Raw genomic sequence first — 12,501 nt, forward strand, 5'->3', positions numbered from 1 at the left:
TTAAACGAAGAGACAAAAAGTACAATATTATATATTTAAAATAAATGAATGCAATCTTTTGAAAAACCCTAAAATATTAATTCAAAAAGTATTTTCTGAGAAATGGACAAAAAATCCTCAGGTTTGTAGAGAGAATGAATGTATGCGAGATAGTGAGGATAACAACAATACAACCCCTGAATGCCTCAAAATCTTCACGATCTAAAAGGCATCCCAATTTCCTCCAAAGGTGGTGGCATTTCTCCAGCCATCCACGGCTAATTTTACAGGAAATGCAAAACGTTATTTAAATAGGACTGCGCATTAAACTCCAACTATGCCTGATGTGGCTCTCAAAGTACAAACCTATCTCCCTCTCTATTTTAATTTTAAAGTAAGTTAGCAAACACTTCCTTCCTAATCCCTGGGGAATATCTGTATGGTGACACAAACGCACAAATTTATGACAGTAACATAAATGCTCCTCCGAAGTAATGTGCAACATTAAGTGAAATCGTTTCCTGGAAAGATATTATAGGTATCTGTATTTTATTTGCCATCTTAAACATATCTGGGTTTTTATGACCTTATTTTTAAAATGTATTTCCTTTTTACATTTCCTGGTGCAAATGCACTGCATAAATAAGCAATGTGCTATGAGGCTTCAGACTAGCCGATAAACCCTTTCAATTTTCATGCCAGCTTCTTCTTTTGTAATTCAAATCTGGCTGAAAACTGGCAGCTCTGAAAACTGAAACAAGCACTGCCACAAATACCTTGTAATGCTATCGACCTTGTCTGCCCATGCAGTGAGAAAGGGGGATGCATATGTGTCTGCAGTCATCCAGATAACACAACTCATTTTTTTGGGGGGATAACAGAAGCCGGACCCGGACCGCGCACCCAAAGCAGTCATTACCAAGCAGGCTGGAGAATAAGTCTCTTCAAAATACACGGCGCATTTAAAAACCATATACAGGGCTCAGCCACTGCTTTCATTACCAATTTTAATTTAGCTCCTTCAGTTTGCTAGCCAGATAAACTCTTTAGTGCTGTTTTTTAATCTATTTGCCACATTTTATGTTTAAGATTATAGTAATATGGGACAGGAGAAGGAATCACTTTTGGAGGAAATAAAGAAACAGATCCGCTTATCGGCGCCCATCAGAAAGTTCATTAATCAGCCGGGCTTTGTGCCCCCTAAATTGAAAGGTTAAATAATCCTCTCAGGAATATTTCTCGGCACCGCCGCCAATTGTCCGGAGAGAAGCTGCCATTCACGGCGCTCCGGATCGGTGACAGGGTATTTTACCACCGTTTGGGCCCCAAACAATGACGGACAAATGGCCTGGCTCACAAAGAAACCTTTTAGTACACGGATGGAGAAAGGACCACAAGCTTTGAAGTGGGGTGGGGGAGGTGGGGAGAGGCCTTGGAGAAGGAAGAGGAGGAGGAGAAGGAGGAGGAGACTCGTGCACTGGGACACGTAGGTTTTATTTGAATGTTTATTAGGGGACCAGCCAAACATTTATATATATATATATTTATGTCTATAAGTGCCTGGGCACGGCACTGTGCACACACACCCACGCTAAGCGTATGCATACTTACACATATATTTATACATTAATCTGAACACAAACATTTGCAAAGCCTGTAAAATCGGAAGATGAACAGAACTAAAGCATGGTTATATTTATTAGCTAATACACCAGGGAGCCCAACAAACCCCAAGGTTTTAATTTTTACTGTCATTCTGGATGATTTGCAGCTTCCTTTCTCTCTCTTTAACCTTCACGTTGTCTGCTGATCGCCCCTCACTGTCGGACGCAAAAGGAGGAAGTACAACATCTGAAATAACTTTCTTATGGGAGCATTCTTAATAAATACTTCTTGATAAATATATTCTTAATAAATATTTACTTTGAAATGATTTCTGATCACAGCTAAAATTAAAGTAAACATGGAAAAAAATTGTAGTACTCCCAGAGGATACAAGATGCCAGGTGAGCAGTGCCTCAGTTTGCGAGAAGTGAGTTTTGGGGCATGTTCTAAATAGACAATAATTGAACATTTCCCTTTAAACTTTAAGCTTTAGACTGCAGCATCCTTTACCAACTGACAATTTCACAGAAGAACTTTCCTTACATTACCAAGATGCCAACTGCACGCGTTAATGTTTATCCATCTCCTTATAATTTATATGTATTCTCCATTAAAGACCATCATCTATATTCACCATTGCCATAATTATTTGTACCTAGCTTTATGACAAGTGACATTCATCCCAAATATGTCCTTGCAGAAACACTTGACAGCCTGTATACAACCACTGATGAACAAAAGCTTCTCCACATTCTTCTTGTACATCTGTTTTTTAAAATTCTTTTCAATTCCTTAAAGTTTTCATTTTAATATGACTTGGGACTTCCTGAAGTCTACAACATCTAAAAATGGATCAAAGCATTTCAGATTTCTGCTCTCTCACATGATATAAATATGCTGTTGACTAAAACTGTTTTCTCCATGCGAACTTTTGAGTACCTCAGTGCTATAATTTTTCCCATCTTTCCCTCTTCATGCCACCATCAGAAAATCAGAATTGATTTAACCAGGGTCTCATCTGCCATCAACAGTGCAGACAGAAACTGGGCATCTCATGCAAATCCGGTGCAATTAATTTTAAAGGAGGAGAGATTTCAGGGTTATCGCATACTCCACAGAAAGCCTCCAGTGCCTGTGCTCCTGCGTGGGTGTTCACCACCCCTTCTTTTAAGTGCCAAAGGAAGTTACAAAAATCCTTTAGAAACAGAATTAACTGCACAGTCAAGAAACAACACAAAACTAATTTCTGTTGGTTATAAGATGAGCAGTGACTACAGGTGCAGAAACTGCAAATTTGAGGAGAGGAAAAAGAAAAAAGGAAAAAAAAAAGACAAGGAGCTTTTGGACTCGACTGTGGGGAAGTCTGAACCAGGAAGTGACCATCCTTCCCTTATGAATTTCTCACTTGCTATGACGTAAAACCAGTACCTCTTCCTCACCACCCCACACTGGCCAACACCGTACCATGGAGGCACCAAGGAGGGACCAGGGGAAGGGGCCTCGTCAGGATAATCATGGTTTGGGGTGCCCATTCCATCACAGGTGGGGTGTCTGTGCCAATTCCATCACAGGCGTGGCTGTTGATGTCCATTCCATTACGGAGGGGGGGCTGTCTGTGCCCATTTCTGAGTTCCACCAACTGTTGGGGTATGTTTATCAAATGTTAATTTAACCCAAATTCGACACTGAAAAATGAGTCAAAACCAGAGGCCCAACTTCACTCCCCAGTAACCAAAAGTTCCGTGAGACATCTCCTTCTGTGGCCCTCCGTGGGTGCCACCGTGTGTGTTCACACACCGTGCACCTCTCCCACACCTCTGAGGCTTCTCAGCAAGAACCTGCTCACGGCTCTCAGTTCCTCACCACTTTATGTGGGCCCTCGGTTCCTTTTAATTCCCTTTATGCTTGATTCTTCAACATTTGAAATCAAAATCAGGATAATTCTGTCACGGGGATAGTAACTTTTCTATACACATGACAGGACCTAACAAGATGAATTAATATCATTGACATGATAGACTCTCTCGGAATTAAATCAGTGAATATTTTTAGGGAATCCTAAGCCGTAGATTATTAACATGATCGAGCATAACTTGAGGAAGTTACTGTCTCACTGGCAGGAGCTCTGGGCTGCTCTGACATACGAATCACTGGCAGGATAAACCACACAGTGCAAACAGATTTAGTAACGTTTTACATATTTTCCATTTTGCAATAGAAAAATATATCAAAATCCTTTTTTGTGTTACCTATGTGCAAGTGTGATTTTTTTTACATCTTAAAATGTCTGCTAGATCACAGATGATGTTTCCAATGGAATTTTGAAACCAGCTCTAAGTTCTACTAAAACTTAAAAAAGTAATCTTCATAGCAAGTTTGGAAGAGTAATTTTCAGAATATAGGAACTTTGAGTATTCATATATGGCATTGACTGCAGAAAGAGGGCACAGAAAAACACAATTTTTTTTCTTACTCATTTTTAAAATGCATTGGAAACCTCATTTTAGCTTGAAAATTCTATCTTCCTTATTTACACAGTTAATACTTGAAATAGTAAAAATTATTTAAATACTTATGTAGATTCACCTTTTCAAACTAAAGGAAAGAGAGGTGAAACTTTTCTGCCAAATTTGTAAGCATTAAAGAAAAGATCGTCTTAATCCTTTCCCTTAAAAGAACTGTGGTTGAGTATATGGAGGGGAGACATTTTAGCAGCAAAACTTCCCTGACTATCCTGTTTGATTAATTAACCTCTCATCCAACAGCTTTGGTGAATCTCAAAAATAACCCAAACCTTGCTGGTTTTACGGTGTGCTGGGTTGGAGGGACACATGTCACCAAATGTCACATACTGCACAAACAGTGTCCCAGGCATGCAGGGGTCAGACAACCAGATTTAAAATGTTAAAATATATTGATTTCCATCTCCTGCTCTTCTCCCTTTCCCTTTCAGAGGCAGACCCAAAAGACATTGCTTTTGCAGCAAATGTGGTTCCTGACACCACATGAACGCACTGCAGTAGGGGTTCTCTAAGGGATGCTGCTCTCCCAGCTAAACACCCCTACAACGTTATTTGGAACCCCAAAATCAGGGAAATGGGAATTACTTGGCTCAGCTTTCTATTCCACTCCCTCCCCACTCCCAGACTGCTTCCAGAAACATACCGAAATGCAATTTTTGGTCAAGATGTAATCGGTCTTTAACACTCAAATTAAAAGCACTTTTTATTTTGTTTTCTGGGGAAGAAGTGGGGAAGAGCACAGGACAGATAGAGGTCAGAGAAAGCAGGACACTTCCCACCACGGTTAATACACGATGAAGGTAAGTAGCAGTTTAGGCCTGTGCTGCTGGAAGGTCTTGCATCCCACTAAAAATGCCTGCTTCGGTCCTTGCAGGACATGTTACATAACTATGTAAGGTTACTAAAGCTACTTCTTTTCCTCGTGATATTTTAAACACAGCTTCCAAGTAAAAATTGAGAAAGAACCCTTAGCTAGTATGCTTTTGTACCAAAAGCTACAGCATGTGCTTTGAATTCATAAAATTAGCATTTGTTTCAAGACCTGAAACTCTCTTTGTTTTCTGTGAAAAAAAAAAAGCTATCAGAAAGGTATGCTGCCTTTTATGAAATGTGATTTTTTTGCAATAGGAAAAGATTTGGCGTTGAGGTTTCTCAAAAAATATGTGAGACTTGAAAGAGAACGGTAACAGAGGGCAAATTACAACTATTAGGGGAAAATAAACATTATGTGTAGTAAAATCCTCCTGCCTAGCATGCCGACCCCCTCTGACATGCTGGTTTTCTCCAGGACAGTTGTGCAAGGCGGACAGCATGGCAAGGGCATCTCTGACACTAAAAACCACTTGCAAAAGGGCCCAAGCTTGGACAGTGCAAACTGATGGTTTAAAATCAAAATATCTGCCTGTTGCTGGCCAAGCTCTGCCCCTTCTCCTCCCCCAGCTAGTGAGGTGAGCACCTTCTCTGAGGGCAGGAAATCCTCGTGAACCCAAGTACCTCTGAGCAGGTGTGGGGACAATGTCGTGCTCCATGCATTTGTCTCTCCCCAAACCCCACAAGAACCAGAGTCATCTTTACCCTAAATCCATATCCCTGTGAATTCTGGGTTGCCTTCCCTGTAAAATATCCTGCTGAATGGATACTGAAGCCTTGTCACGCAAGGGGCCGCCCTGGGATTTTGAAATATGAGAAATACACGACCTGTCTCATAAACGAGGTAGTGTTTTTACCAGTTACTAGAAATAGCCTTAAAACAGCTGGAGAGGAATCAGCCAGGTGGTAGAAGCATTCCAGAGGAGTGCACTGATCCCACAGTCCCTGGCCTTGTGTCATGCCATGGTCAGCAGAGTCCTGCAGCCGTGTCACGGCCAGGGCTGCAGGGAAGCTAGTGATTGACCTCCTACCGAAAATACTGCTAAATCCATCCCTTCCCTCACCTAAAAAAACACACCCCTCTGAAAACCAAATGTGCTCTCTCTCTCTCTCAAGCTTATACATTTTTTTGTCAGGGTTGTAGTAATTTAAATTTTCCATTTCTGAAAGTCATACCTTAAAAAAATTGACTTTCTGGGACATAACTTATATTTTTATTTCAGGAAAAAAGTGGCAGGCCACAAGGAATTTTAATAATGCACACAAAGAAATCTGAGCGCAAAATTTAAACACAAAAGATGCATTGTCCCTTCATGTCCTTTACACACAGGGGCCAAACCAGTCAGTTCCTGGTTCACCTTCCTTTATGTAAGTGGATTAAGAGTAAGATTAACAAACTGTCAAAAAGAGTGGTAAATGATAGCTTCTGCTAGTTAAAAATTCTGATGGTTTTAAAACTCTGTTGGTGGCCATCTTGGCCTGGGAGCTTTCACACAGATGAGACTGGTGAAGGCAGGGCATGGGGGATGGAGAGGTACTGAGGCAGGAAGGGGTTATTAAAAATGAGTAATCCCTACAGAAAGAAAACACCTAGGCCCAGCAGGATCCATGTTTTAACACACACATCAACACTGAGAAACACATCAGGAAAATAAAACCCCTGCTCTGTCTATTTTAGGGACAGAATTTCTTTACTCACTTGTTTCTTACCAAGGAAGATTCTAACACTTTCAAAGTTCATTCCTAGGGTATCCACATCCTGCTTCTAAGACAGACCGACCATGTCCATTCCTGTATGGCACAAGCCGCCCTGACAATGCAAATGTGGTGAGATCGTTTTCCATCTGACACCAACACATGCTGAGGGGGCCCTGTGCACCTCCCCTGGGTGCCCCCAGCACTGCCGGGGAGTCTGAGCTGCACCGAGGGGATCATGGCACAAGTGCAGCTTCAGGCCCAGAGCAAAGCAGGTTCACTATGCACTGAAAATAAATAAATGCCCTCTTCTCTCTGCTGAGTCACCTGCTGGGTGGAAATGCGGCCGCTCGCAGCAGCTTCATGGGGTCGCTCTGCCAGGGGTGACCACAGGGTGATCATGGGACACACCCCACGGAGCTCCCTAGAAGGCCAGCCGGAGCGGCAGGCCAGCCCGGAGTGGCAGGACACTGGCACCAGGACAGTGGCACTGACAGCAGTGGGGAGAAGGGCTGTCCCCACAGGACCTGTGCTGGACCCCCAGCTTTGCCCCTGAACTGCATGACCTGCCGAGGACAGAGATGCCACTGGGCACCCAGCGAGGTGAACAGGCAGCAGGTCAATCTTGGAGGGAAAATGCATTTTTTTAAGAATAAACTGCAAAACTGTACCAAAAAAATGAAAATCGTGGAGTGCCGCCTTCTCACAAGTTTTTCCACTGACTTTTTTAGGGTTATTTAGGGTTTATCTTTTTTGTTTGTAGTAAGAGGGCTATAACCTGGCCTGAACTCAAAATAAATAATAAATGTCTCTACTTCTATAACTGAAATTTGAAACGACAAGAAAGAGCCAAGTGCTCTGAGGGTGAAAAAGCAGCCCTGTATCTTCAGTGTGGAGAGGGGATGTGATTGCATGTCCTGTGGTGCATGGGTCATGTTTCTCTGGGTTTGTGGAGCACCTGGCATTTAGAAAGGCAAAGTTGTAAGCTAAACTTCCCCATAACCCAGAACAAAGAGCTCAACAAGGCCTCCAAATAATCATACGTATTATTAACACTGCAGTAAGCTACGATCAAAACTGTTCATCCTGAATCTGCCAAAGAAGTCTTTGTCCTATTATTTGATTGACAATAGCCCCTTTGATAAACATAAGTGGGTATCAAAACCAACCAATTTACTGCAAATGGATACCTACATGAAGAAAAACTTGAAGTATGTTTTGACAAATGTAATTTCCCTTCTCTGATACAGAAGAAATACAGAGAGCAGTCACAATGCAAATGATGTGTAGAAGTTTCAAATCACCATCTTAAAGACGTTATTAAATATTATTTTAAACCACAGTGGGAATTGGATTGTTCTGCTGACTTTGTTGTTTTTTTTTTTTCCAGAATAATTTTAGTTAAAATAGTTGAAAGAACAAGTTTAAAGAAACTAACTTCACCCACTTATAATGCTCTGATTATCACAGAGACCTTAGACTTAAGTTTTATTGAATACCATATGATAATATTTTTTTCCCATCAAAAGGCAAATTAAAATATTCCAGTTATAATTCTTTTTGCCATTTCTTTTTAAGATTCCTTGTTCTGAGAGTCTGTTTTGGTTGGAATAAGACATTTCTGCTCACATAACAAATTATTCGTAATGTGCCCAAATGTGTCACCACGGCCAACGTCAACAAACTCCACCACCATCCCCAGGAGCAGAATGGGCTTGTTATAGAGTCATTGTTCCAGTCCCCCCAAGCACCATGCAGGGGCTCTGAGGAGTCAATAGATGGCAGTCCATCTCCTAGGAAAGCACTGGAAAATGAGTAAAATAACCAAAAGCCTCACAAAAGAGAGAGGTGGAAGGCCGTGTGGTTCTTCACCAGCATTCACAGTAATTAACTAAAAATACTTTATAGAACGTGAAACATTTGGACAAACTGTGGTGGTCATTTGTGAGTGATGCCAAAAAAAATGGTGTTTTATCACAAAACCTGATGCCCAGGTTGATCTGCACTAGATGGACCTGCATGAGGGACGCTCACCACCAATTTATGAAAACCAGTTTAAATCTAGTGGTTGTATCCATGGCTGAAGTGCAGGAAAAGCTTCCTGTGGTCCCCAAGGACTGGGCAGCCTCCGCGTGCAATAGCACAACAGCATTTTAATTTTAAACTTCTCCTATTTTTCCCTAAGCTGTTATCCTGTTTGTCCTGAAATATCTGTTCTAAGATAGGAAAATTGTACGCTAATTTCAAAGTGAAATATTAATATGCTGATATCAGAGTTAAAAAATCATGGCTTTTTGTTATGATCCTATAAAAATATATATAATATATAAAAAACATGCATTATTCTAACACAGAAGTTTTGATTCTTGCCAGAACATTATTTACTTCTGTTCTGCTTTGGGTGCAAAAGAGAATATTTAAAGGGAGTAATGAAAGCCAGGACTCACACTTTTAAACAATTCAGATAATGGAGTTTCTTTCAATTTACTTATTGTAAATATTGAGCACGTCTTTTACCACACAAATTTTTAAATTCCAGGCTTAATCTGACTGCTAATGTAACTTTGAGCCAACGGGACTTTTCCCATGCAAAAAATGGAGGTGTGCAAAGCATTTCCCACATGTCAGAAATGTGGATTTTTTTCAGATAATCTGCAGTTCACTGAAAAATAAAAAAAATATTTATCAGAAGCTACAGTCTGACTTGATACCAATTAATCTTTGTGTGCCCATATTTGACCACATTCTAAAATGCTCTTAAAATGCACCATGAATTTAAAAATGTTTTTAATAATACACTCAAATTTGTAACCACTAATTTTCTAACAAGAGCTTTTTCTGACATACATTTTTTAGCTTTATACTAAATTAAATGTAAACTCTGAATGCTTACTACAAAATCCACAGCAAAAATTTTCTATCTCAAGATACCTCAAAATCTGGCCTAGTAACAACTTGGTCAGATTTAAGCTACTCCACACTTTTTTTACAGAAATAAATATTTTCTGAGTGTTGATGGCAACTCACTTTTTGAGGAATTTTCAGTGGCAGGTGAGACTAAAATTAAATTAAATCTTCTCTCTCAGTAAAAACCAAAACATAAGATATTACTGCACCAAACATACCTATCAGATTATTAAGTTCCAAGTATTATAAACATTTCAGAAATTGTTCTTACATGTACCCTCAGGGATTGTAATGAAAGATAGCATTTACCTTTTTCTTCATCCAGTTTTAAAAAAGCAAACAAAAATATTTAGTGAATGTAGCTTTTGCTCATAATGGTTTTTTTTTTTAAAAAAAACCAACAAAAAGTCTTTACCAATTCTGTTTAAAAGTAAATTCTCAGGAAGGGTGCACGATTTCCAGAGCAGATCTTTGTGTTAAAGTCTTTATGAACAAAACACAAGTGTGAGGTTTTAAGTGCAGATTTCTCCTATTCATTGAATTTAGAAGCAAAAAAGCAGAAAAAAGAGCATTCCGCTGCCACGAAGAGGTGGAGGAACAAATTATAAAGCACATCCCCTCTACTGCTCCAGAGAAAAAGCGAAAGACCCGAAAGAAAAGTAATGGAGAAACTTTTCTACTTTGTTTTGAGCAGAGAGTGGGGCTTAATTATCTGTAACAGCGAAATACGTGCGAGGTCGATCTGGGGAGCGATGACAGAAAAGCTTCAGAGGGACAACAAAACCCTGATCTTTAAAGGGGATTTTATGTATGACAGTTTTAGAAAATAATATATTCAAGACCTGTGACACCAATCCATGGAATATTTTCTTAACTGGGTAAATATCGTAACAGGTTTCGATATTAGCCAAATTTGTATGCATTTGTTTTATTTTTATCTCTATTTTACATAGGAGGAAAAACCTTAAGTAATACAGTGGTACAGTTCACAAAGTTGTATTTTATTGTTTCAGAGATTTAACATCAACTAATGCAGGCCAAAGAAGCAGTCACAGCTATATTCTGACCAATTATAAATTATCTGCAAAAGTTTGAGTTTATTTCTTCAAATTGCCATCTCCACTCTAACTGAGATTTATTTTACTGGTTTAAGAAGAAAGTTTTGTCACACAGAGTGATTAATTACCAGCATCTGGGATATCTGAGATGGGATTATTGCTCCTGCTATGCATCCCAACTTAAAATGTAACCCTCTTTCTATGTGTAAATGTGGTCATTGAGAAGAGAAAAGCAAGGCACTCATTTGATTATTACAGTATTAAAAAAAATCAGAATTCTAGAGATGTTTAAAAAATAGTGACAGTGTTTCATTGCCTTCTTCAGTTCAAAAACTCTTCAGATGTTTATTATCTTCTCACAGAAGATGCTTGTCTATATTTTATGGTCAGCAGTTCACAGAGGAGTAAATAGGTTGGGTGTAGAAGAAAATAAAAAAGGTGTTTCTACTTACTGTTAGGTGATACTGCCTCCATATTTCTGGGCAAGCCTGGAAAATAAAAATATTGATCAGCTAGGAGCATGAAACAAGGTGCTTTACAGCCTGTTGGTTTTGGCATAACACAGTATCCACTGGTGTCGGTCACAGGAAAATAAGAAGCTTAACTGAAAGGGTCTGCATTTCAGCTTCAAAAACCTGGCTAGACAGTTTAATTGAATTTTACACTGGTTTAACACACTCCCTGCCATTGTCAGAAAGCCAGTAACAGTTTTCTCTCTGCCCTTCTTCTCCGAGGGGCAGAAGTTTGTGAGAGCAGTGTGTCCGTGACTGTAGGGTGCATTAATGCTGCAAAACAAACAGGGGCAGATTTAAATTCTACATTTCTGACATTTTAAATTTACATAATGCTCTGGAAACTAAATCACAGGGTGCCTTCCTTTCATGTAGGAACAGAAATATTTTATCTTTTTTGTACATATCTCTTTCCTAATCAAAATATAATTGTTACACGTAATAATCCTCAGCAACCTCGTGTCAGATGAGTTGTAAACAAGAACCATAACAGATTGCTTTAATGTTTCTATTTTTACAATGGCTTGCTTGCCTTTTTTTTTAATTTTTTTTTTTTTAAATTGCCAGACTCTGACATCTAATCCGAAGTAAAAAAAAAAAAAAATCACATATTAAATCCTTTTGTAAAAAAAAAATTTCAGAGCAGGTTTTTCAGTCATAGCAGTGACACAATAGATCTGAGGGACACATGAGAGACAGGAAAAAGGGAAATATGGATCTTTAAACAAAATCACAATGTGTTGCTGGTCACTGAGGCTGAGGTCACTCTCTCAGGGGTTCTTAATGCTTTTACAAAATGTACAAAATTTGTGATGGCCCCTGAGCCACAGACAGACGTGGAAATTGTGTCACTTTTTGTCATTTCGGCATACAGTTACTGCAGTGGAGGGCTTTCACTTCTGTTTAGAACATTTACTCTCTTATTAGAACTGCTCCTTAGTGATTTAAACAATTAGCAATTTGGTTTGCCAAGCTCCAGTTTCAGTATTTTAAGAAGAAATATGAGTTATTCCATAGCTTCTCCATAACATGCTGCAGCTGCAATTTCAACCGTTTGAAGCCTCACGACTACTCACAAAGGAGTACTATTAACATTTCTTTACATTTCAAATAAATTTTTTGCTCACGCCTAAATTCCTGCCTTCTTTTATTCTGATGGAGCGTGTTAATTAAAAAGACCCCACACTTTAACCAGTATCTCTCAAAATAAAATCCAAGTTTTCACCAGTCCCCCTATGGCACATACTGCATGTTTTTCCCGCATGTGATGGAAATGATATTATTTATTATTCATTCCACCAGTAACACAATTTTCTGCAGAAAAATCTACAATCTGTTCTGTGTAATGGTTCG

The 12,501-nt window shown here is 39.3% G+C and overlaps 1 protein-coding gene across 3 annotated transcripts in view; it reads right to left on the reverse strand.

Moving 5' to 3' along the window:
• ZCCHC7 (zinc finger CCHC-type containing 7) overlaps window positions 1-12,501 on the reverse strand; it is an 87,253-nt gene that overhangs the window by 9,184 nt on the left and 65,568 nt on the right. For all 3 annotated transcript variants that reach the window (XM_027653163.1, XM_027653164.1, XM_027653165.1), the window contains exon 8: window positions 11,089-11,124. In XM_027653163.1, the coding sequence (XP_027508964.1) occupies window positions 11,089-11,124 (36 nt within the window). The remainder of the gene's footprint in view (window positions 1-11,088; window positions 11,125-12,501) is intronic.

This window comes from Corapipo altera, unplaced genomic scaffold (assembly GCF_003945725.1).
Source record: "Corapipo altera isolate COAL_440 unplaced genomic scaffold, ASM394572v1 61305, whole genome shotgun sequence".
Taxonomy (NCBI): domain Eukaryota; kingdom Metazoa; phylum Chordata; class Aves; order Passeriformes; family Pipridae; genus Corapipo; species Corapipo altera.